The sequence below is a fragment of the Stomoxys calcitrans genome, chromosome 3, assembly GCF_963082655.1.
Source record: "Stomoxys calcitrans chromosome 3, idStoCalc2.1, whole genome shotgun sequence".
Lineage (NCBI taxonomy): Eukaryota > Metazoa > Arthropoda > Insecta > Diptera > Muscidae > Stomoxys > Stomoxys calcitrans.
Window position 1 is genome coordinate 180,996,526 of NC_081554.1, and position 27,355 is coordinate 181,023,880.

The following is a 27,355-nucleotide window of genomic DNA, read 5'->3' on the forward strand; positions in this document are numbered from 1 at the left end:
TTTGACATTAGAAGACTAACTGTTCTATGTCGTATCTGCCAGGTCTAAATCGACCTTGATAAAGCAAATGCAAATTCCAAATTTGTTCATTAAAAAACCGGGGCAAACTTCTCACAAATCAATGAGTGCTGTCCGATTCCATTTTAAGCTCAATGATAGGGGACCTACTTTTTATAGCCGAGTCCGAACGGCATGCCGCAGAGCGACACCACTTTGGGGAGATGTTTTTACATGGCAAAGTATCTCACAAAAGTCGCTAGCATTAGAAAGGGATAAACACCGCTGAAAAATATTCTGATGTACCTGCCAGGATTCGAACCTAGGCGTTCAGCGTCATGGCCTCCAACTTGATAAAGCAATTTGACTTTATTATCACAGTTGAATACATCTCTCAGTCTCTATAAGACTCATATGTTGCTCCATATGTGCAATGCTTTGAACGTCAGCCTAACAAACCTGCTATACAACCTAATTGAATCATTATTTTTGTAGAGTGTTTGGAAGACCAACACTTTTTATTGAGAAAATTTGTTCAACATGTTAATATTTTTAATATATTCTTTCCAACAACAAATTTTTATATTAAACTGAAATCACATATAAATTTTAATATAACATTTAGTTGCTTTGCAGGCACAGAAAATATATAACGAAACTTTACGAGTAGCTTTCTAAAATTATTTAACGAAATTTCGTGGCGATGTATAAATCCTTAAAAGATCCTTTTGTAATACAACATGATGGATTTGATTTTAAATTTGATTTTGGCGAGCCAAGTCAATTCGCGAAAGATGTGGCTAGAACGGAACTTCGAGAAACTCCCGAAAATGTGGAGAATGGCTTGAAAGAATTACGTCGGCTATTGAGAGGTATGCAAAAGGATATGTACGAGGATATAAATATTGAGGCTTTGAAGAAAATAAAATAAAGTGTAAAATAATCAGAGAATTCAAATCAGAACTTGGTGTGAAATTGTGTGAGAGAAAGAGTGACTTCGATTGTGCGCAAAAAGTTGGTAAACATCAATTAAACTTTGTGAAATCTCACTATGTTTCCAACAGTGTTGCTAATTTGTTTAATTGTAATTAAACTTTTTTTTTGGCGTGTAAAGCGTTGTTTTGGTAGAAAACAGTTATGGCTGTCAATGAAGCTAAAAACTAATTTTTTTACAAAATGGTAGTTTCAAGTACAAATCCATCCGTGTTGAAGTCTATTCTACTTTTATTACCAGTGATATTTTATTGTAGTTCCAACAGATCAATAAGCGGCTCAGACAGTGTGTAATCCATAATGCCTGGAAAATCGGGCATTGTATCAAGAATAACACAGTGTCCGTAGGCGCCGCATGACCAAAGGGACAGCTCCCTTAGCCCAACAGCAGTGATCGCAGCAATTTGTCTAGCCACGATGCCCAGAGGCATTGAAGCGCCGTCCACCAGACCACAACACCATATAGCATTATAGATCTGGCAGTATATATCCAGTGCATGACACGCGGTTTAAACCCCCAACTTTTGCCAATAGCCCTCTTGCAGGTATATAGGGCAAGAACTAATTTTTCTACAAAATGGTAGTTTCAAGTACAAATCCATCCGTGTTAAAGTCTATGCTATTTTTATTACCAGGGATATTGTAGTTCAATAAGCGGCTCAGACAGTGTGTAATCCATAATGCCTGGAAAATAGGGCAATGTATGAAGAATAACACAGTGTACGTAGGCGCCGCATGACCAAAGGGAAAGCTCCCTTAGCCCAACAGCAGTGGTCGCAGCAATTTGTCTAGCCACGATGCCCAGAGGCATTGAAGCGCTGTCCACCAGACCACAACACCATATAGCATTATAGGTCTGGCAGTATATATCCAGTGCATGACACGCGGTTTAAACCCCCAACTGTTGCCAGTAGCCCTCTTGCAGGTATATAGGGCAAGAACTAATTTTTCTACAAAATGGTAGTTTCAAGTACAAATCCATCCGTGTTGAAGTCTATTCTACTTTTATTACCAGGGATATTGTATTGTAGTTCCAACAGATCAATAAGCGGCTCAGACAGTGTGTAATCCATAATGCCTGGAAAATAGGGCAATGTATGAAGAATAACACAGTGTACGTAGGCGCCGCATGACCAAAGGGAAAGCTCCCTTAGCCTAACGGCAGTGGTCGCAACAATTTGTCTAGCCACGATGCCCAGAGGCATTGAAGCGCCGTCCACCAGACTACAACACCATATAGCATTATAGGTCTGACAGCTGCAGTATATATCCAGTGCATGACACGCGGTTTAAACCCCCCAACTTTTGCCAATAGCCCTCTTGAAGGTATATAGGGCAAGAGTTGATTTTCTTCCCTTTTCAAAAATGTTGGATTTGAAGTGAAATTTCCTGTCTAGTCAAACCCCCAGGTATTTTGCGCTTTCAGTAAATGAAACATACTCCCCTCCCAAGTGAACAGATGCCACTGAAAGTACCTTTTATCTCATGCTGAAAAGACCTACATGTGTCTTGAACGGATTTACACCTAGACTACTTTCGGTAGCCCACTTCGCTGTTGCACGTAGAGCTTCCTGAAGTATATCTCTTAGAATGCTGGGAAACTTTCCCCTAACCGAAATTGCCACGTCATCAGTTACAGTACACCTCCTTGAGTGTTCCTCTGCGGACCCATCTTTTTAGATCCACAGATCCCCAGCCTGCCGTAATGCATCTTTTAGTAAGTAAGTTATAAATAAACTTTCTTACGGTAGAATTGATGCCTAGAAACTCCAACTCCTTCATGATTGACGTCGGGTTACCATTTTTCCAAGGCACCTTCAATGTCAAGAAATGCTACCATTGTATATTGCTTGATAGCGAAAGAACCCTTTATGTAGCCGTCTAGGTCGTGAAGGGCTGTTTCAGTGAATTTGCCTTTACTATATGCATGCTGAGGCCACCGTAGCGCAGAGGTTAGCATATCCGCCTACGACGCTGAACGCCTGGGTTCGATTCCTGGCGAGACCATCAGAAAACATTTTCAGCGGTGGCTTTCCCCTCCTAATGCTGGCAACATTTGTGAGGTAATATGCCATGTAGAACTTCTCTCCGAAGAGGTATCGCACTGCGGCACGCCGTTCGGACTCGGCTATAAAAAGTAGGCCCCTTATCAGTGAGCTTAAACTTGAATCGGACTGCACTCATTGATATGTGAGAAGTTTGCCCCTGTTGTTCATGTGGCAAAATTTGCATATGCATGCTGCCGCCGTGACAGGCGATCTCCAGGGACCTTTGCCCTAAGATATGTTTCTATAATCCTCTCATGATTCTTCAGCATAAAGGATGACAGATTAATAGGACGAAAATCTTTCGCCTTCGTATGGTAAGTTTTTCCTGCTTTGGGAATCAAAACGACCTTCCTGTCCCTCCATACCACAGGTATATATGACATTCTGATACAAACAGAGTATATCTCCCTAAGACAGGGATCAGTCTATCAGACACAGCTTGTAATTCAACCGGTGATACATCATCAGGGCCTGGCGACTTAAAGGAGTTGAAACTTCTTAACGCCCAAAGGATTTTGGGCTGAGACACTATTTCCCTAATAACCTTCGACTAATGCATACCAGTGATTACCTTTTCCAGCGTCATGTTGTCCGTTGAAGAATTTCCCGGGAAATGTGTATCAACCCTGTTCCCTCTGAAGAGATTGACCATACATTCTCTGTCTTCTGAATATACCCCAAGATTCGAGGACAGAATCTTCCTTAGCCTGGAGACCTCAGATATATCCTCCACGGAGCTGCATAATTCTTCCTAAGATTTGTTCTGAGCCTTTCTCAGCTCGCCCTTATATTTTCTTAGCTCTGTTTAAAAGTTTTCTGCTGTCCTTCCTTAGACCAACCAGCTCTGGGGTCCACCATGGCGGTCGCTGTTTGCCCCTTGGCTTGGCACTAGGGCATGCTGACACAAGCGAGTCATTCGGGGTCTTCGTGGTTCGCTTGACCACTATGTATATATCTTCCATAGTTTCCACTTCCTTTTCTGGTCTAGAAGGGATAGAAATTTATCCCAATCCTTCTTTCTTTTGTTTAGCCGAGGGACCACTACTGCAGTATTTTCTCCAATGCTGAAAGTAAAATAACGATGATCAGAGGAGCTGTGTTCATCCAACACATCCCAGTCGCATATTCGCATCTTCCGATCGGTATATCCCCTCAATTATAAATCGTCCGATTGCACCTTAATATATATTCAATAAGCAGCTCACCCCTTTCGTTGACATCCGAACTTTCCCATATCTGGTGAAGTGCATTAGCATCACTTCCTACAATGAGGCTTTTCTTCCATACAGAAGCGGCTTCAACCAGCGAATTAAGGTTTGAAGGCGCCATCTCTGAATCGTGTGCCATATATAGGGAATCCAGCCTGTAATGAGACCTGTTTATTTCAAGGTTGGCTACTACTTAATCTTCAGAGCTTAGCAACGGAAGAAGAAAAACATTTAGACTACTCTTTCAAAGAATACAGCCCCTGTGTCTACTTTCCCCCGTACCCTTGAGAAGTACGGGGACCTTTAGTGGCGCCGAAGTGGCCTTACAATGGTGGAGATTTATCTGTAGAAACCGGACCATAGTCAGTATTCAAAACTTCAACCACTGTTGTGTTAGCCACCTCTTATGATTCCACCAGGAGTTCATCCTCACAAGATTCATTAGAATTTGTCATGATGAGCTTCCGTACGCATCCAGGGGCAGGTGAGACAGCTGTGGAACCACTCTTCCTCAGGACACTGGACACTTGCGGGGTGGACGATTTCTCCTTAGATGCTTCGCTAACTGCTGCTGTCGAAGTACTTTTTGAGTTCCGTGCTTTCCCGCTGGCGCACACTTTGAGCCCAGTCCAACTTTATGACCCTTGTGGGGTCCCATTTCGATGCCATCCCTTCCTGTCTCGATCGTGGCAGGGAGATTATTAGTCTCCTGCAATCCGCCAGACTTTAGCGATGTGGTCGATAGTTTCTCAGGCAAGTGTTCAGCAACAACTGCTGAGTCGTTTCCTGATTCCTCAAACCCACCGCTTCTATAGACCTTCCGTTTCAACTTGTTGAATCCGTAGGATACAACATCATCAGACTTATTGAGGTCTGCGAGACAGCCGGAGTTTAGTACAAATACTACATGTCTCCGGTTACCATTAGCCTCATCCAATCTTCCAGTCGGTGGTTGAAAGATTGGGATTACATTCCCTTAGTCTTCCAAGTATCGATTTCAGCATCTGAGGGATTCCTTGGTATCCAAGCATGCGCCATTGGTCAACAAGGAATATATTCCTTCTTGACTAAATATAGTGCTGCACCTGGCCAGATCCCACCAATCTTTTTAGCACACAACGATACATTTCAATGAAGCTTTGATCCCCGAAGGCAATTAGTCAGTATCTAAACTGGAGGAGACCCAGGAAATTCCGCAAGCACATCGGAGTATACTGGTGACAGTTCATTGACCATCCCACTCCAATTATTCCTAGGTATGCTGGCCTAGAAGGCCACCGTAGCGCAGAGGTTAGCATGTCCGCCTATGACGCTGAACGCCTAGGTTCGATTCCTGGCGAGACCATCAGAAAAAAATTCATCGGTGGTTTTGCCCTCCTAATGCTGGCAACATTTGTGAGGTACTATGCCATGTAAAACTTCTCTCCAAGAGGTATCGCACTGCGGCACTCCGTTCGGATTTGGTTATAAAAGGGAGCTTAAACTTTAATCGGACTGTACTCATTGCTATGTGGGAAGTATGCCCCTGTTCCTTAGTGGAATGTTCATGGGCAATATTTGTATTTGTATGCAGGCGTGTTCTTCTCCCTTATCGTCAACTGCCATTACAAAACTGTCCCTAGCAACATTAGCAAAGGTTCTTGGACCCATCTTACTGTTGCTCGCCTTATTTCTTTTAGGCATGAGATGCCCACCATGTGACGGCAGCCTTTTGGCTGACTGTGGTGCAATTTCCGAATCTAGACATGTAGTCTTTGGGGTAGCTTGTGCAGCGAATTCCCGAGCCCAATTTAGGGAGTCTCTCTCCCTATTAGTGAGAGTCTTAGGATCATTCGCACCAAGCCTCTCAATAAACCTGAAAGCGATGCGTCTTCTATTATTCTAACCTCTTAAAGAGCGTGTTGGTTTGCCGGGGAAGGCCGATGGCCTAAGCAATTTATAGGCATGCGAAGAAAGTATAGGTTCAGTCTTGTCCTTTAGACTCGAACCAGGTATACTCGTCAAAAGCCCCTGCTGACCAGTGGTCTGTTGGCTAGTGGAGCCTGGAGCAGCCGCTCCAAAAGTCGAGGTTTCAGTAGCAGACAACATGCTACGACCTGATACCACCACCGCAGCTGTTGGGTCGTGGGAGTCCATTTTAGGCCTATTCCCATGCTCTAGATGTGCCGCTATTACGACCTATTACGAGTTACAGGAAAATTCTTGCGGAGTGAAATAACAATACGTCCGCTCCAATCAACGGTTCAAACAAGAATCCGTCACTGACCAGTCATTGCGGAAATAAATGACCTTTGTGCACTGTAGATCCTGAAAGGGGATTGGCTGAAGGAATTTCCTGCCTCTGAACGTCATTCTCCTTTAGTACAGCATTTGTAAAATAGTCAATCCTTTAATGAATATATCAATCTTATATACTGCTTAACTATAACACTAAGATTAAGCTGGGCAGACAGACCAACATTCATTAATCTAGACAGACAGACCAACATCAACACGTTTTTGAGGTTAACTCAAATAAAGGATAATTTGCAAATTTTTCAACAACTAATAAGAGGTCTAAAAACCCCATGTTACAAAATCCTAAAATGCAGCAAAAATATTCTCCTTTCATATTTGGACTATAAATCTGATAATATCAGAATCTTCATATCATATCACATCTAAAAATACTGTTTTATCTTTTTAACTTCAACTTTGCAGATGAGCCCAACTTACACTGTCCTTTGGAACATGATTTATGGCTAATGAGTTTCTTAAGACTAGCTCACTTTTATCCGGAGGAAGCCCTAAAGAAGGTTGAACATTAAACACGTAAAAAGGCATTAAGTTCGGCCGGGCCGAACTTTAGATACCCACCAACTCGGATATATATGTAAACCCCCTTTCGTCGCAACCCGGTTAAAATTGGATAATTTATGCAACCAAATTCGGCACGGACATTGAGTGGTCTACTAAATATAAGTCACTATTGAATTTTGTATTTCAAATTTCAACAAAATCGGGCAATAAACAAAGCTTTTATGAGTTTCAGACCCCTAATCGGCATATCGGTCTATATGACAGCTATATCTAAATACAGTCCGATTCGAACCATATTTGAGACGGATGTCGAGAGACCTAAAACTACCCACTGTTTAAAATCAACGAATTCAGCGAAATCGGATAAAAAATAAAGCTTTTATGGGTTTCAGACCCTTTATCGGCAGATCGGTTCATATGGCAACTATAACTAAATATAGTCTGACCTTAACCATATTAAGCTCGGATATCAAGAGGCTCAAAACTACTCACCGTTTCAAATTTCAGCGAAATCGGGTATTAAATTAAGCTTTTGTGGGCTTCAGACCCTTTATCGGCTGATCGGTCTGTATGGCAGCTATATCTAAATATAGTCCGATCTGAACCATATTTAGATCCTATGTTGGGAGACCTAAAACTACTTATCGCTTAAAATTTCAGCGAAATCGGTTAAAAAATAAAGCTTTTATTCGCTTCAGACCCTTTGTCGGCAGATCGGTTCAATGACGGCTATATCTACATATAGTCCGATCTGAACCATATTTGGGTCCTATGTTGGGAGGCCTAAAACTACTCACCGTTTCAAATTTCAGCAAAGTCGGTAAAAAAATAAAGCTTTTATGGACTTCAGACCCTAAATCGGGAGATCGGTCTATATGGCAGCTATATCTAAATAAAGTCCGATCTGAACACTATTTGGGTCAGATATTGGGAATTATTAAATTAACCCACTGTTTCAAATTTCAGCGAAATCGGGTAATAAATAAAGCTTTTATGGGCTTTAGACCCCTTATCGGCAGATCGGGAGGTCGGAAAGCCTTAAAGTACTCACTGTTTCAAGTTTCAGCGAAATCGGATAAAAAATAAAGCATTTATGGGCATTAGACCCTTTAACGGCAGATCGGCCTATGCAGCAGCTTTATCCGAATATAGTCCGATTTGGCCTGTTCAAGAACTTAACCAGTGTGCATCAGATACGTCTGTGCCAAATTTCAGCTCAATATCTCAATTTTTGAAGGCTGTAGAGTGATTACAACAGACGGACGGACAGACAGACGGACAGACACTCGGACATCGTTAAATTGTCTAAGAATTTTACGACGATCCGAAAAATATATATATATATTTTGTAGGGTCGGAAATTGATATTTCGATGTGTTGCAAACGGAATGGATAAAAGAATATAACCCCTATCCTACGGTGGTGGGTATAAAAATAATGGATCCAAATATTGAGTTGCCCAAAAAGTAATTGCGGATTTTTCATATAGTCGGCGTTGACAAATTTTTTCACAGCTTGTGACTCTGTAATTGCATTCTTTCTTCTGTCAGTTATCAGCTGTTACTTTTAGCTTGCTTTAGAAAAAAAGTGTAAAAAAAGTATATTCGATTAAAGTTCATTCTGAGTTTTATTAAAAATGCATTTACTTTCTTTTAAAAAATCCGCAATTACTTTTTAGGCAACCCAATATATGCTTTAATTGATGTACTTTTCCATTAATAGATACAAAATTTTTATAAATATCGCCTCAAGTATCCGGAAATATGCGAAAATTTGAATTTGTCTGCAATAAAAGAGTACTTGGAAGGCTATCATGGATCTATGTTGCCACAGCGGGATCAATGTGGAAGGCGTATATATTTAGGTCTATGTGGCAGTAAGTTTGCTATAATTTCTTTAATATTCTTTTTTTTTCTAATATTTTTTTTTTTATATTTTCATTTCAGAATATTGGAATCACAAAAAATGGCATAGAGATTACTCACTGAAATCTTTTTTAATGCATTCTGAATATCTGAGATGCGAACCAGAAACCCAAATTTGCGGCATACACATAATAGTGGATATGGATAGCTTAACAGTACGCCAAGCTTTGCTTATTACTGTGCGCTATCTTCAATGTCTGGTAGAGTTAGTCCAGAGTGGCATGGGCATTCGTATCAAGGGTTTCCATGTACTTAATCAGCCACAAATAACAAATGTCATCTATTCGCTGGCTAAGCCTTTTATACAGGAGAAATTTGTTTCTCGCATTTATTTTCACGGCAAAGATATGACATCGCTGCATCGCCATATATCACCAGAATGCTTGCCCAAATGTTACGGTGGAACACTGCAGGAGGCAAAACAATCATACGGTCCTCAAGTCTATGAATTGTTTAAGAGATATGAGCAAGATTACCAACAATTTGCTCAATATGGTTATAGAAAATAAAAGATTTGAGATTTTTGTTGTTACAAAACTAAGAAAATAAAATTGCAGAGTAAAGTTTGTATGGGACGAAATCTATATTACAATTCCGGTGGGTGGGTAGTTTAGTTTCTTGCAGGATGTGTTGCTCAGATTCCTGTTAAGCTTTAATAGACATACAGAGCTGGACAGAGCGAGATTTTGACAGCGCCAATTTTAAAGTACATAGTTTTACAACTATTCATTCTTCCTTGCTATCTTACAAATGATTGGGTTGCCGAAAAAGTAATTGCGGATTTTTTAAAAGAAAGTAAATGCATTTTTAATAAAACTTAGAAGGAACTTTAATCAAATATACTTTTTTTACACTTTTTTTCTAAAGCAAGCTAAAAGTAACAGCTGATAACTGACAGAAGAAAGAATGCAATTACAGAGTCACAAGCTGTGAAAAAATTTGTCAACGCCGACTATATGAAAAATCCGCAATTACTTTTTGGGCAACCAATATTTCTTCACCTATCCACAAGCTGGAAACTTTTATCTTCTAAGGTGGGAAAATGTACGACTATATTTACCACGGATATAGATGGGTCCAATATAGCCCAATCTTCCGAACGAATCGGTCAAATTAACTGAAGAATTCTAAAATATCGATTTTCATGGCAGCTTTGTCCAAATTACTCCAGATTTGGAGTATATGCAGAATCAAAAAGTAAAAAGGCATTAAGTTCGGCCGGACCGAACTTTGGATACCCACCACCCCGGGTATATATGTAAACCACGTTTCGTAAAAATCCTGTGAAAAATGCATACCTTGTGCCCCATAGCAGCTATATCGAAATATGTTCCGATTTGTACCAAATACTAATAAGCACAAGTCATTGTTCAATTGTGTATAACAAAATATTGGTCTTTTAGTAGCTGTATCTAAAAATAAAACGATCTGAACCATATACGATGTGGATGTCGAAAAGTGAAATCAGATTATAAATGCGCCTTTTATGAGGACCAAGAATTTAAATCGAGAGATAGGTCTATGTGGCAGCTATATTCCAATCTGGACGTATCTGGGCCAAGCTTCAGAATAAAGTCGAAGAGTCCAACACAACTCACTGTCCCAAATTTTGGCGACATCGGATAATAAATGCGCCTTTTATGGGCCCCAAACCTTAAATCGAGTGATCGGTCTATATGGCAACTATATCCAAATCTAAACCGATGTGTGCCATATTTCAGAAGTATGTCGATGGTCTTAACATAACTCACTGTTCCAAATTTTGGCGGCATCGGATCATAAATGCGCCTCGTATGGGCCCCAAACCTTAAATCGAGTGATCGGTCTATATGGCAGCTATATCCAAATCTAAACCGATATGTGCCATATTTCAGAAGTATGTCGAAGGGCTTAACATAACTCACTGTTCCAAATTTTGGCGACATCGGACAATAAATGCGCATTTTATGGGACCCAAACCTTAAATCGAGTGATCGGTCTATATGGCAGCTATATCCAAATCTAAACCGATCTGTGCCATATTTCAGAAGTATGTCGAGGGGCTTAACATAACTCGCTGTTCCAAATTTCGGCGACATCGGATAATAAATGCGCCTTGTATGGGCCCCAAACCTTAAATCGAGAGATCGGTCTATATGGGGGCTATATCCAAATCTGGACCGATTTGAAGAAACATGTCGAAGGGCCTAACACAACTCACTGTCCCAAATTTCAGCAAAATCGGATAATAAATGTGGCTTTTATGGGCCTAAGACCATAAATCGGCGGATCGGTCTATATGGCATCTATATCCAAAATTAAACCGATCTGGCCCAAATTGAAGAAGAATGTCAAAGGGCCTAACATAACTCACTGTCCCAAATTTCAGCAAAATCGTATAATAAATGTGGCTTTTATATGCCTAAGACCCTAAATCGGCGGATCGGTCTATATGGGGGCTATATTAAGATATAGTCCGAAATAGCCCATCTTCGAACTTAACCTGCCCATGGACAAAAGAAAGAATCTGTGCAAATTTTCAACTCAATATCTCTATTTGTAAAGACTGTAGGGTGGTTTCAACAGACAGACGGACGGACATGGCTCGATCGTCTTAGATCTTTAAGCTGATCAAGAATATATATATACTTTATAGGGTCGGTAACGGATTTTTGATGTGTTGCAAACGGAATGTCAAAATGAATATACCCCCATCCTTCGGTGGGGGTATATTCTCTCTTTAAAAGAGAGAAAGAAATTTCATCAGGAAATTTGGACTAATAAAAAAATGCTCCTTAAAAACTTTTTGTACTCAATCTTAGTTAAATTTGGTTTCAAATACTCCTTTTGTGAACTGAAGAAGTAAAATCTGAAGATCAGTTGATATCAAGATATGGCCTATAAAATTGCAAATTTTCCCCATGAACATTCCACTAAGGAACAGGGGCAAACTTCTCACATATCAATGAGTGCAGTCCGATTCAAGTTAAAGCTCAATAATGGAGGCCACCGTAGCGCAGAGGTTAACATGTTCGCATATGACGCTGAACGCCTGGGTTCGAATCCTGGCGAGATCATCAGAAAAAATTTTCAGCGGTGGTTTTCCCCTCCTAATGCTGGCGACATTTGTGAGGTACTATGCCATGTAAAACTTCTCTCCAAAGAGGTGTCGCACTGCGGCACGCCGTTCGGACTCGGCTATAAAAAGGAGGTCCCTTATCATTGAGATATGGCCTATAGTCAAACTTAATCTGCCCGAAATAAAAATACGACCTATGTAGACGGGCCGTAGGCTCGAAATGGGGCCCGAATCCGAGGATTGTCTCAGTAGTTTGGTGGACTGCTATGGAGAAAAAGTGCAACGTAAGGATAATACAATAGGTTCAGAGAACATGTTGTCTTGGCATAGGCGGAGCGATGAGGACCACTCCTACTAGCGCAATGGAAGCCATTCTAGATATCCGATCCATAGACACACAGATTAAGTGTAAGACAGCCATTGCGGCTATGAGGCTTTAGGCGATGAGACAAGTGGATTGATGATAGGGGCTGGTCATACCATCGCGGTGTAATGGAGGCGACGATAGGAAACCTGAAGGAATGAAAGAGGTTTCCGATCGGATACCTGAGACGACACTTGAGGCCTATTGCGAGGCACTTCTGCTTGCGGCACAGTCTTTGATTGACGAAACCCTAGTATTGCCATCTGAAAGATTATGTTACACGGATGGATGAAAGCTAGAGGACTGAGTGAGCCTGGTAGTCTACATAGAGTTCCCAAGGACTGAGATCTGTTGCCTGACCATAATATGGACCTGCAGGTGGAGATCCGGGAGGTCGCGGAATGCGTGAGGTGGTGTGGTGTTAACGCGAGGACGTCGGGTGTGAACATCTTTACGGACAATAAACAGGCCATAAGGGCAATAACAACCATGATGGTAAGGAGACGAACAGTCTTGAAATGTAAGAAGGAGACCAGCGCCTTCTCTGAAGATGGCACTCATCTCATCGTTTTCATCGTTTGGGTGCCGGGCCATAGCGGAGTAACTGGGAATGAGAAAGCAGACGATTTGGCAGTGAAGGCCAGAAAACTGCCGACAATAAGCTTGGTTAACCCGAAGCCTTTCGGGTCGAGGCAGTTCGAGTTAAGGGTGTGGGCGACGAATGCGCATGCAACACTGTGGAGCAGTGAAATGGTCGGTAGGACGCCGAAACTTCTATGGGAGACCCAGATCGTGAGAAGACGAGGCTATTATTGATAGCATGTGCAGGACATGCGGTGAAGATTATTAGACTTTGGAGCATTTCCTATGTCATTGTTCGGCTTTCGCGTGTAACAGATACCGGCACTTAGGGGCACAATACCAGATATAAACCATCTTAGGGGCGTTGCATGGAAAACAATTAAGGATTTTGTAAGTAGCACGGTATTCCTAACTTGGATATTTTCTTCGAGCCAATTACGGGCTTAGGTGTATATCCATAGTGGCATAGGGCGTATTAAAATCCGCATCCTCTTTTCAACCTAACTTAGTTTAAAAACCACAGTAAGAAAAGGCGAAAGTCGGGCGGAGCCAACTATATAATACCCTACACTACCTGGTGCACATAGAACTTTTTATATGTAGAACTTACCTCGAAATCTAATCAGACTTTAATTTAGATACCTATTGAAATATCAAATAGAACCTTGTAAGAATTTCCTACGATAGGACAACAAATTTGGATTTCCACATCAAGGCCATATCGGATAAAAGATTATAAGGTAGTTATATCGAAACCTGTGCCAGTTTTGATGACACATACCGGGACGTCAAATAGAACATCTTACCCCCTATATTGTAGAGATGTGACCAAAATTATGGCTTTTATTGCCTCAAAAGTCCAAATCGGATAGAATATAAACATTGGAGCTATATATAAATCAGGACCGAATTTAATGAAATTTTGCTCACGTACTGGAACGCCAAGTAAAACGTCTCAAGCAAAATCGGACGAAAATTGTGGTTTCTACAGGCTAAAGTCTACTTCGGATGAAAGATATATCGGGGACCTATATCTAAATTAAAACAAAATTTCATGAAATTTTGCACACGTATTAAGACGCCAAATAAAACACCTCGTATTATAAATTGGTAAGATCGGACTAAAATAGTGGCTTCTACAGCCTTAAAAGACCATATCGGACAAAAGATATGTATGGGAGTTATGTCTTAATCGAGACCGCTTTATATGAAATTTTGCACTCGCATTGGGACTTTAAAATTTTTTGTAGAAACCGGGCCAAAATTATGCCTACTGCAGCCTTTGAAGTCCAAATCGGATGAAAGATATATATGGGAGATATATCTAAATCTGAACCGATTTTTATGAAATTTTCCACGCAATAGAATATGTCAAATAAAGCACCCCGTGTGTAATTTGGTAATTTGGTAAAGGCTGCTACAGCCTTAAAACTCCACATCTACAGCATTAAAAGGCCATATCGGATGAATGATATATATGGGAGCTATATTTTAATCTTTACTGATTTCGGTCAAAATCAATGCCATTCGTCCTTGGGCCAAAAGGGAGACTTGTGCAAAATTAAAACTTAAAACTCCACATCTACAGCATTAAAAGGCCATATCGGATGAATGATATATATGGGAGCTATATTTTAATCTTTACTGATTTCGGTCAAAATCAATGCCATTCGTCCTTGGGCCAAAAGGGAGACTTGTGCAAAATTTCAATGATCGGGTCGGAAATTTAATGATCGGATGTGGCTGCTACAGCCTTAAAACTCCACATCGGATAAAAGATATATATTGATGCTATATCTAAATTTGAACCGATTTTTATAAAGTTTTGCTGTCGTATTGAAACTTCGAAGAAAACACTTCGTGCAAAATTTTGTAAATATCCGACCAAAATTGTGGCTGCTATAGCCATAAAATTCTATAACGGATCAAACTTATATATGGGAGCTATATCTAAATCTGGACCGATTTTGGCGAAATTTTGCACACAATTGAAGACGTTGAATGAAACACACCATGCAATATTTTGTAAAGATCGGACCATAATTGTGGTTTCTACAGCATTAAAAGGCCATATCGGATGAATGATATATATGGGAGCTATATCTAAATCTCTACCGATTTCGGTCAAAATCAATAGCGTGCAAAATTTCATGACAATGGGACAATAAATGCGACCTGTAACTTGATCACAAGAATACATGGACAGACAGACGGACCGACGGACATAGCTATTGTAAATCGAATCAGAAATTGATTCTAAGCCGATCGGTATACTTATCAGCTCTTCTTCTTCTAAGCGTTTCAAACAAATGCACAAAGTTATAATACCCTGTACCACAGTGGTTAATTAAAAATTTCAAAAATATCAATCATTTTCTTAATTGCACGAATTTTCATTAATTTTTTTAATTGACAATTTTTTCAATCACTTTTTTCAAAATTTGTGATTGATATTAGCATTTTCGTGATTGAAGCAGTTTCAATTAAAAAATTCATTGGATTAATTAATTTCTTGATAGAAAGAAGACTAATGATCGGATGTGGCTGCTACAGCCTTAAAACTCCACATCTACAACATTAAAAGGCCATATCGGATGAAAGATATATATGAGAGCTATATCTAAATCTGTACCGATTTCGGTCAAAATCAATAGCGTTCGTCCTTGGGCCCAAGGAGAGACTTGTGCAAAATTTAATGACAATCGGACAATAAATGCGACCTGCAACTTGAACACAAGAATACATGGACAAACAGACGGACCGACGGACATAGCTAAATCGAATCAGAAATTGATTCTAAGCCGATCGGTATACTTATCAGCTCTTCTTCTTCTAAGCGTAACAAACAAATGCACAAAGTTATAATACCCTGTACCACAGTGGTTATCAATTAATTTCTTGATTGAAGCCGTTATTTTTTTGTGTAGGTGGGCAACAACACCCAACCGCATATAAAATCCTACGCCCGCAGGCATAGAAAAAACGAATAGAAGCACACGAATAGTGTAAGAAGTTCGTGTGCTTTTGTTCGGTGGACGCATTGTTGTTTTTTTGCACTTGGTTGATTGGTCGAGATTTGCTGCCCCCATACAAACAAAATTTATTATTTTCAACTGTGTTAGTGAGCTCATCATTGTTCTTTAACAAGATATAGGTCATCCTTATACTATTCACATTATTTGTATAGGCTGCAGAGTGTGGCAACACTGGTTGTAATGCCCTCCATAATTAAGGTCACTTTAATAAGCCATACAAATTATATTCAATCGACTGAACTCTCATTAAACGAAAGCCACCCTCGAACATGCAGAAAACAAAATGGGAAAAATTCATATTTAATCCAAAATAACCCATACAATTGCCTCAATTGTATAACATACATACAGGAAATGGAATACATTTTAAACTATTTGATAACACTTAGCAATTAATTACCAAAGTGTTCAAAGTTGGAATCATTGAATAAATTTATTTACAGAAAAATCTTAAAAGATGTCAAATAAAGCACCCGTGCCAAATTTGGTAATGCTAGAATGTGGCTGCTACAGCCTTAAAACTCCACATCTACAAAAGGCCATATCGGATGAATGAAATATATGGGAGCTATATTTAAATCTGTACCGATTTCTATGTAATTCGTCAGTAATGTCGAGAGTCATAGGAAAATCCGTCCTGCCAAATTTCGAGAGAATCGGTTAACAACTGAGCACTTTACTGCAATATTTCTTAAAATCGGACGAAAATATATATAGGGGCCATATACTCATTTGAACCGATTTCGACCAAACATTACAGATATTGTGCAAGTCGTATAGGAAAATGTTGTGCACAATTTTTGGCAAGATTGGTCAATAAATGCGCTTGCAGTGATTCCAGAAGTTAAAATTGGGCGATATAAATATATGGCAACTATATCTAAATCTGAACCGATTTCCATGAAATCTACCAATAATGGTGGGAGTCAAGAGAAAAATCTTTCCTGCCAAATTTCGAGAGAATCGGTTAACAAATGACCATTTTATTACATTATTACTGCAAATTGGACGAACATATGTATGGGGCTATATTATAATAGGAACCGATTTTTTTCAATTTCAATGGGTTTCGTCTCTACGCCAAAAAAAATTAATGTGCCAAATTTGAAGACGATCGGGTGAAAATTGCGGCCTGTAGTTTGTACACAAATGGACATGGACAGACAGACAGACAGACGGACATATCTAAATCGAATCAGAAAGTGATTCTGTGTCGATCGGTATACTTATCAATGGGTCTATATCTCTTCCTTATGGGTTTTACAAACAGATGCACTAAGTTATAATACCCTGTACCACAGTAGTGGTGTAGAGTATAAAAATAAAACAAGTAAAAGCTAAGTTCGGCCGGGCCGAATCTTGGGAACCCAATTCCATGGATGCTGCTAAAATATGGGAGCTATATCTACTTATAAACCGAATTGGACCGTACTTGGCGCAGTTGTTGAGAGTCATAACAGAACACCATGTACAAAATTTCAGCCAAATCGGAAAAAAATCGCGGCTTTTAAGGGCTTATATGGGAGCTATGTCAGGTTTTGATCAATTTGAACTGTACTTAGCAAATTTCAGCCAAATCGGACAAAAATTGCGGCTTCAAGGGGCTCAAGAAATCAAATTGGGAGATCGGTTTATATGGGAGCTATATCATGTTCTTGACCGATTTGAACCGTACTTACCACAGTTGTTGGAAGTCAAACTGGAACACTATGTGCAAAATTTCAGTCAAATCGGATGAAAATTGAGGCTTCCAGGGGCTCAAGACGTCAAATCGGGAGATCGGTTTATATGGGAGCTATATCGTATTCTTGACCGATTTGGACCGAACTTGACACAGTTGTTGGAAGTCACAACAGAACACCATGTACAAAATGTCAGCCAAATCGGACAAAAATTGCGGTTTCGAGGGGTCAAGAAGTCAAATCGGGAGATCGGTTTCTATGGGAGCTATATCAGGTTTTAGACCGATTTGGACCGAACTTGACACAGTTGTTGGAAGTCATAACAGAACAGTATGTGCAAAATTTCAGCCAAATCGGACAAAAATTGCTGCTTTTAAGGGCTCAAGGATCAAATCGGAAGGTCGGTTTATATGGGAGCTATATCAGGTTCTTGACCGATTTGAACCGTACTTGGAACAGTTGTTGGAAGTCGTAACAGAACACTATGTGCAAAATTACAGAGCGGACAAAAATTTTGGCTTCCATTGGCTCCATAAGTTAAATCGGGAGATCGGTTTATATGGGAGCTATATCCAAATCTGAACCGATATGGCCCATTTGCAGTCCCCAACGACCTACATCGATATTAAGGATCTTTGCAAAATTTCAAGCGGCTGGCTCAACTCGTTCGACCGCTATCGTGATTTCGACAGACGGATGGACGGACACGGCTCAAGAATATTTATACTTTATGGGTCCTAGACCAGTATCTCGAGGTGTTATATATAATGAATAGATTGGTATACCACCATCCTATGGTGGTGGGTGTAAAAAAGGTGAAATTTAATGATCTTTGCCCTACTTGAAAATGAAAAAAAAAAATCTTTGAGCATTTTCACAGCACTGATAGGTTATTTGAGTTTACCATTACCCACATTGCTATCCAACGTACCCCTTATACATATTTTTTTTTTTCATGAAGTTGACAATGAATTTATTGGAAATATTTTATAAGCTTCGTATAATTGCATAGCATTAATATTTATGATTGTGCTAAATTGTAACTACAGCATGTTTTTATGTCAACATTCTGTTTCTTGACATTAATAAATTGTCATTTCCCAGGCATTAGCGGCCTCAGAAATTCGAATACGGCAGAAGGTGGTTTTTCCAAGTACAGTCGGACATTTTCAATCGAACACATACTCGTACATTCATAGTTTTGAAATAGCTCGCCAAGCTAAATTTTGTTAAAATTGCGAACCATGTACAGCTCACCAAAGGATACTCATCACATCCAATATAAAGGATTTACATTTAAACTTGATCTCGGTGAACCATCGGAATTTGCCAAAAATGTGGCAAGACAGGAGCTTCGCGAAACACCGGAAAATGTGAAAAATGGTCTAAGTGAATTACGACGACTTTTAAAAGGTATGAAATAAAGTAAAAACAACAACGTATTAGTATATCGGAAAAAAAAGAACTGAATCGCATATCCTTGTGTAAAATGTAGCATTGTGGCAGATCCTATCAAAAAGACTGGCCACATCGTAAATTTTGAGAGCCTTAGAATACTGGATAAAATAAAAGAAAGAACACACGATACACCCTTGAGAGCCCGAGAATACAGCAGAGAATGGACAAAAGTATCTACACAAAAGGGGATAGGATGGTACGAATCTGCAATTTTCAATAGCCATAGTATAAACAGTAAAGATCACAGCAGTAGTATTCGCTTAAAGTCCACACCCATAGTTGCGCAACTTTTTTAGACATTGAACTCAATTATGTCTAGTTTGGTTAGCAGTTTTTCAATGTTTATTTTTAAGAAAAATATGAAAGATAAGACCCAAAATTTGCTTCCAGTTTCATTCTCTGAGCAATATTTTTTTCTACCGAGTCTAAATATCTTTTCTAAACAATTCATTCGTAACAGAAAATAATTAACCCACTTCATTTTGTATGTTGTGTTCCCCTTCCGCTGAAAAATTGTTTGGTTCAAAAGCTCCCAAAATATCCTCTTCGTTTAGTGGTCCAAAACAAACAAAATTTTCACCACCACCTCCAATATATAAGGATTTCTAATACGGACTTGACAGCTTTGAATTTCATTTTTGAACGAACTCTTACTTATTAAACTCAACATTTTCATCGTGGTAAAATACAAGAACAAACCACGTCTGCAAATCATACCAAGTTCGGAGTCCATTACCGCTACTTTAAGAGCGTTAACTCCAATTTTTTTGGCTTAATGGGCTCGTCAGTAGCCACAATTACTGTTTGTTGCGGTTTGAATGCCGGCGGCGTTATTGGGCCAAACTTCTTCGTCGATGATGCCAATCGTCACGTTACCATGAATCGAGAACGCTGCCGCATCATGCCCACTTATAATTTTTGGCCTAAATTGGAAATTATGGACCTGGACAACATATAATTTCAATAGGAAGATGCTACACAGCACACGTTACAATCGATTTATTGAAGAGTAAAAAAGTGTTCAAGTTCTTGTTGGAAAACCCGATAGATAGTTTTTTTTTAAATGATCAAGCCATTTAGGGCTATCGTTCCATTTTAGATTGTAACGGATCGCTTTCATTGTGCCCATTACTACGCGCATCGCCGAGGATTGTTATTTAAGTCGTACCGATTACTATTTTAATTTATACCATTTTAATTAAAGTCGGTCTCAAATTAAATGTACACACACACATACACATAAGAGGAAATAAACGCTGCCCCGAACAAGAGGATTTTTTTTAATTGATTCTGGTAGTGGGCATCAGACACTCGTCAACGATCAGCAATCGTGGAAGTGAATATTTTGCTTTTATGAAAGCTAAGTGCTTGCTTTAAGTGGCGACACGCGGTTTGAGGTAGCGACCCGTTTGGTGCTTGGGATTTTTAATAAATCTTCCTTGATTTGACTCTGGGAGTAGAGTGATTTCATAATATTGTTCGAACGCGGAAGTCTTGCGCCTTTTCTATTTTACCTACCCATGTGCACCAGCGACACTACTGCCCATGACATAATTACCAGTACCGTAAACAGCTGAGTACTAACTGTCGACCAGTTTTGGTTGTGTGTGTATTATAGTTAAGAACCGTGACACACAAAAAACAACGAAAAATGGCGCGAACTATTACTATACTCAAAATCGGAGTTGCTTTAATTACAGATTTTGACAGATAGTGTACTCAATATTTTGTTGTTGGACAACTGCCACTACCTGTAAATGAATATATTGGGTTGCTAAAAAAGTAATTGCGGATTTTTTAAAAGAAAGTAAATGCATTTTTAATATAACTTAGAATGAACTTTAATCAAATATACTTTTTTTACACTTTTTTTCTAAAGCAAGCTAAAAGTAACAGCTAATAACTGACCGAAGAAAGAGTGCAATTACAGAGTGAAAAAATTTGTCAACGCCGACTATATGAAAAATCCGTAATTACCTTTTGGGCAACCAATATCTTGTTACTGGCAACTGCCTTGACGATATTTTCTTATGCAGCCGCGAATGACCAGCGGCACCACGGGTAACCACCCGCCACACTATTGGTCACTAAAATTCCTAATTACTTCAAAATTTTGCTAAATTAATCTTTTTTATAACATATCATTAGATCCCTAAATTTTCCCAGATATTTTAAAGGTTCTCTGAATTTCTACATTTTCTTATTTATGCCACAATTTCACTATTTTTTTTACTTTATCTAAAGTGTCAAAAATGTTTTAACTATTATTAACTTTATACTCTAACGTGAAACCCCTACGTATACATTCATATGATCTTTTAAGTGTACATACTCTGCATACATATACACATATGTAAACATGCTCCTCTACGTGCATATATATAAGTGTACTTTTAATACCTTATATATAATCACATCATACAGAATAAAATTGCTAACTATCCTGTATTTAAACAGAAAACCCTTAATAGTGTAGCTCTTTAAATTTAACATTCCTCCCTCCCCCACCCGATTAATTAGCTCGCAATTAGGCAGGTTTTAAGTGTCTCTTTTTCTGTAAAGTAACGGTGCATACTTGGCACTCGTACACAATGAAATAAGGTGACCAGACTTAAAAGTGTTTATTCTCTTCTCTTTTCCCTACACATATACACACATTTTTCTGTTTCGTACAGCTACATACCCAGACTAGATATTCTCTTGTAACGGTAACTTTGGATTGTAAAGACAATTCTTTCTTGTGTCGATGAATAAATTCAAAGTAACTTTTGCAAGCATTTAGAAACAAATGATTTATTGAATTTGTTTCTACTGTGAGTATTTGCGCTTAAATACCAATATACAAATATAAGAAAAATTTTCCATCATCTTTTAAGCTTTTAGAGTTAGTTTAAAAAAAATTAAATTTTTTTGCTATTGAATAAATTCAATACACATTATTTAATATCAATATAGCCTTAAGATCCGTTTCTTCTTTACCCACTAGGATTAAAAGTATTGGCATGGAGGAATATCTTATAAAGGGTGATTTTTTTGAGGTTAGGATTTTCATGCATTAGTATTTGACAGATCACGTGGGATTTCAGACATGGTGTCAAAGAGAAAGATGCTCAGTATGCTTTGACATTTCATCATGAATAGACTTACTAACGAGCAACGCTTGCAAATCATTGAATTTTATTACCAAAATCAGTGTTCGGTTCGAAATGTGTTCATTCACCGTTCAGCGATGAGGCTCATTTCTGGTTGAATGGCTACGTAAATAAGCAAAATTGCCGCATTTGGAGTAAAGAGCAACCAGAAGCCGTTCAAGAACTGCCCATGCATCCCGAAAAATGCACTGTGTGGTGTGGTTTATACGCTGGTGGAATCATTGGACCGTATTTTTTCAAAGATGCTGTTGGACGCAACGTTACGGTGAATGAACACATTTCGAACCGAACACTGATTTTGGTAATAAAATTCAATGATTTGCAAGCGTTGCTCGTTAGTAAGTCTATTCATGATGAAATGTCAAAGCATACTGAGCATCTTTCTCTTTGACACCATGTCTGAAATCCCACGTGATCTGTCAAATACTAATGCATGAAAATCCTAACCTCAAAAAAAATGACCCTTTATGTCCTCCCGCCAGAGACAGGGACAGAACCGAACAACCTGATGAAGAGTTAGCCAGAGCAAACTTTAGAACTGACCATGCCATTCTGCCTGCTGTTTACTGTGATACTATTGTGGAATGCTGCCGAGCAAGATCTACACTAACTATTGCATAACTCTCCACAATTCAAAGAATTGTTTTCAAAGTCATGTAATAATTTTTTGAAAGGCTCATTAACTCCTTTGCTCATTGTGACTGCCGAAAAGTACTATTTGTTACACTTGCGAGTACTCAGAAGTCACTTTTATTAATGACATTGGAAAATTGTGACTTTCCTCTTCTTTTAATACCAATGTTGCCAACTGCATGAAGGCGATGGTATCAATGTGGCGTTTTTATACCCACCACCGAAGGATGGGGGTATATTCATTTTGTCATTCTGTATCTATTCTTGATCAGCGTAAAAATTTTAGACATGTCCGTCCGTTTGTCTGTTGAAATTACTCTACAGTCTTCAAAAATAGTGATATTGTGCTAAAACTTTGCACAGATTCTTTTTTTGTTCATAAGCAGGTTAAGTTAGAAGATGGGTTATATTGGATTACATCTTGATGTATCCCCCATATAGACCGATCCGCCGATTTAGGCCCATGAAAGACACATTTATTGTCCTATTTTGCTGAAATTTGGGACAGTGAGTTGTGTTAGGCCCTTCGACATCTTTCATCAATTTGGCACAGATCGGTCCAGATTTGGATATAGCTGCCATATAAATCGATCTCTCGATTTAAGGTCTTGTGCCCATAAAAGATGCATTTATCGTTCGATTTCGCCGAAATTTGGGACAGTGAGTTGTTTTAGGCCCTTCGACAGCCGTCTTCAATTTGGGCCAGATCAGTTTAAATTTGGATATAGCTGCCATATAGACCGATCTATCGATTTAAAGTCTTGGCCCCATAAAAAGCACATTTATAATCAGATTTCGCTGAAATTTGGCACAGTGACTTATGTTAGGATTTTCGACATCCGTGTCGTATAATGTTCAGATCGGTCTATATTTGGATATGGCTACCTTAAAGACCAACATTTTTTTCTACAAAATTTAACAAAGGGACTTGTACCAATTAATATACGTGTCGTATTTGGTCCAAATCGGACCATATTTTGATAAAGCTGCGATAGGGGCATAAATTATGCATTTTTCACCGGATTATGACGAAAGGTGGTGGGTATCAAAGTTCAGCCCGGCCGAACTTAACGCCTTTTTACTTGTTCATTATTAGGGATGTTTGTATGAAGAACAAGTAAAAGCGTGCTTCGGTCGGGCCGAATCATATATACCCTCCACCATGGATCGCATTTGTCAGGTTCATTGAATGACTTTTTCAATATGTATGGACAACATCAAGTTATTGACCGATATGGACCGTACTTGTCATGGCTGTTAGAAGATATAGAAAAATACCTCCTCCAAAATTTCAGGCAAATCGAGTAACAATTGCACCCTCCTGTGGCTCAGAGTGTCAAATTGGTAGATCCGTTTATATGGCAGGTATGGATGATGAGGTTATCATCCATACTTGTTGGAAGTCATACCAAAATGATCTATTCAAAATTTCAACCAATCTACCCGTTCTACCCAATACAATCTCAACCGTTCTACCCTAAGAAGAGGTATTTGTGCAAAATTTTAAGCGCCTATCTTTACTCCTTCGAAAGTTAGCGCGCTTTCAACAGACGGACGTGCGGACATGGCTAGATCGACTTAAAATGTCAAGACGATCAAGAATACATAGATGCATATTACGAGGTGTTACAAACAGAATGACGAAATAAGTATACCCTCATCCTATGGAGGGGGGTATAAAAATGCTATCCCCGATTAGCTAAGTGGCTAATCTTATCGTCGCTTTCTATCGCCTTTTATCAAAACATATCATTCAATTTGAATGACAAAACCAAAGGAGGAACAACGCAACATATTTACTCAACGATTCAACGTTCTGGAATGGCAAAATTGCTTAAGATTTCAATAAAATCACATTTAGGAACTCCTAGAAACATTTAAAATTAAAATGACTTATTTTGTTTTCTACCAGAAAACAACCGACACGTAAAAAAATAATTCGTTTCTCATAAAGAAAATTTGCGACAAGCAAACTTCTTTTGTGAACAACGTTGGGCTTGGTTTAAGATGAAAGTACATGTTTTTTTGATATTAATCTTTGCAATTTGTTTTCGCACATTTCAACTCCTACTTTGGGTGGGTATTTCTTTATTGCGTAAATCTTACCATACAATGTATGTGGCATAGAAATTTTTATTTTGTTGTCTTGTACCTGGGCAACCATTAGTTTGTTGCTCTAATGATTTTTGTTGTTGGACATAGGAGCCTTTTTTACCTAATCCGAAACTTAAAAATTTTTATTTTCCGAAGTTTTAATCCGCTCCTATCTTTTCAACATGCTGGCTTCTCTCTGCTCAGTCAAAAAAAGAGAAATTGGTGTGTGTGAGAACGTGTCTATACCAGTGGCAATCACACAATTGTAATATGCACAAGCCCATGGGCCAGCTTGGTATTATTTTCTTGTGTATGTGATAATTTTTTCCCATCACTGGCCTATACGCTCAAATACTCACCCCCTCATTTTTTCTCTCTAGTTGGGGAGAATTATATATTGGTCCGCTAAACGAAGAATCGTTTGCGGTTATCGAAACTCTTTTGCCATTAAAGAGTTTTTGGCTTCACAACTAAAGAAAGGTTTTTTTCCGTAGGCGAAGCTGCTGAAGTCTTTACAATAAACAAAGTTAGTTTCTTTCAATATTCCTACATTTATGGCAAACGAAGCGACACTATTACAATAAAAGAAAATCTTCGTAATAAAAGTGATTTGTCGTAAAAGTGATTATACCCAATTTTTTTCATTTTAGACCATATCTTAAATACTTGATATCGATTTCTTTTTATCAGTATACTGATCATGTATATATTGGGTTGCCCAAAAAGTAATTGCGGATTTTTCATATAGTCGCCGTTGAAAAATTTTTTCACAGCTTGTGACTCTGTAATTGCATTCTTTCTTCTGTCAGTTATCAGCTGTTACTTTTAGCTTGCTTTAGAAAAAAAGTGTAAAAAAATATATAAAGTTCATTCTAAGTTCTATTAAAAATGCATTTACTTTCTTTTAAAAAATCCGTAATTACTTTTCGGGCAACCCAATATATCATATATAATAATGTTTGAATTATTGTTTTTATTACAGATGAATCCAATCTCAATTGCCCTCTAGACAATGACTTATGGCTAATGAGTTTTTTAAGACTTGCTCACTTTTATCCCGAGGAGGCATTGCATAAGGTAAGTCTCTCAAAATGTGAAAGGACCTTCAGCAAAATTTTACTATTCCTAAAAATACTTCACAGATACGCAACTATTTCAACTATCGCCTCAAATACCCAGAACTTTTTAAGGATTTAAATTTAAAAACATTCGAGGGTCACTTACATGACTATACCGGATCCATGCTGCCACAGCGTGATCAACTTGGAAGACGTTTATATGTGGGTCTTTCAGGCAGTAAGTGTGCTATATATATATATATATTTTTCTATAATTTTATTTATTTTTCTTATTCAGAATATTGGGATACCCAAAAATGGAAACGTGAATATCCCTTAAGATCATTTATTCTTCAATGTGAAAGTCTAAGATGCGAACCTGAAACACAAATTTGCGGCATTGTCATATTATTGGATATGGAGAACCTAACTATACGCCAATCCCTACACTACACTTTGGGTTTCTTAAAATCTCTGATAGAATATCTCCAAGATGGTATGGGAATTCGTTTGAAGGGTTACCACATTCTAAATCAACCGAAAATTGTCAATGCTCTCTATACCATGAGCAAACCATTTATAAGGGAAAAATTTGTCAATCGTCTACACTTTCATGGCTCAGATATGGCATCACTGCATCGTCACATTGCACCCGAATGCTTGCCGGAATGCTATGGTGGCACTTTAAAGGCCGCTAGGCAATCGTATGGTCCTCAAATTTATGAATTGTTAAAAAAATATGAAAAGGATCGCTATGTATTTTCACAATATGGTTGTAGCAAATAGAGTTATATACAGATGTGTTCAAAGACACAGAGAAGATAATTTTAAACTATTTTCTTTGCTTTTAAAACTCTTTTGTTTTAAATTTAAAAAGAAATACTAAACAGAAGTCAAAATTAAAAGACTGGAGTATCGGCGTTTTGAAAGCTTACATTGTGAGGTAATGGTTTAGATTGAGTGGGTAGCCCACCATAAAGGTGTGATCACTCGCGATCCAGTTTGGCCCATTGTGATACACTAACGAAAAAGAAGAGTAAGTTAGACTGTAAAAATTTGTAAGTCCCTAAGTAAGACCTAAAGACCAGTAAGATTCGGCCGGACCGAAACTTATATACCCTCCACCATGAATCGCATTAATCAAGTTCTTTACCCGATATCTCTTTATAGGCAAACAAAGGATAATGCACGAGGGTTGCCGGGATTGGACAACCCTTGTGTTGCAATCTGCCAACTGACAGCTTTATCGTAAAGCTTGACATTTTTGAG

At 38.7% G+C, this 27,355-nt stretch overlaps 2 protein-coding genes across 2 annotated transcripts; both read left to right on the plus strand.

Moving 5' to 3' along the window:
- The first annotated feature begins 626 nt into the window (after positions 1-626).
- On the plus strand, positions 627-9,550 carry LOC106088847 (alpha-tocopherol transfer protein-like). The gene is made up of 4 exons (XM_013254545.2): positions 627-869; positions 6,947-7,041; positions 8,768-8,921; positions 8,992-9,550. The coding sequence occupies exons 1-4, from the start codon at positions 701-703 to the stop codon at positions 9,477-9,479; spliced, it is 906 nt and encodes a 301-aa protein (XP_013109999.1). The 5' UTR covers positions 627-700; the 3' UTR covers positions 9,480-9,550.
- A 9,092-nt stretch (positions 9,551-18,642) lies between these two features.
- On the plus strand, positions 18,643-26,970 carry LOC106087040 (clavesin-2). The gene is made up of 5 exons (XM_059365176.1): positions 18,643-18,730; positions 18,796-19,104; positions 26,011-26,105; positions 26,171-26,324; positions 26,385-26,970. The coding sequence occupies exons 2-5, from the start codon at positions 18,936-18,938 to the stop codon at positions 26,870-26,872; spliced, it is 906 nt and encodes a 301-aa protein (XP_059221159.1). The 5' UTR covers positions 18,643-18,730; positions 18,796-18,935; the 3' UTR covers positions 26,873-26,970.
- The last annotated feature ends 385 nt before the right edge of the window (positions 26,971-27,355 follow it).

Coding starts and splice junctions, on each gene's coding strand:
- LOC106088847 (XM_013254545.2), top strand. CDS start 701: ATGTATAAATCCTTAAAAGATCCTTTTGTAATACAACATGATGGATTT. Junction 870..6,946: donor ATTACGTCGGCTATTGAGAG/GTATGCAAAAGG, acceptor TCAACTTTGCAG/ATGAGCCCAACTTACACTGT. Junction 8,922..8,991: donor ATATTTAGGTCTATGTGGCA/GTAAGTTTGCTA, acceptor TTTTCATTTCAG/AATATTGGAATCACAAAAAA.
- LOC106087040 (XM_059365176.1), top strand. CDS start 18,936: ATGTACAGCTCACCAAAGGATACTCATCACATCCAATATAAAGGATTT. Junction 26,106..26,170: donor CCGAGGAGGCATTGCATAAG/GTAAGTCTCTCA, acceptor AATACTTCACAG/ATACGCAACTATTTCAACTA. Junction 26,325..26,384: donor ATATGTGGGTCTTTCAGGCA/GTAAGTGTGCTA, acceptor TTTCTTATTCAG/AATATTGGGATACCCAAAAA.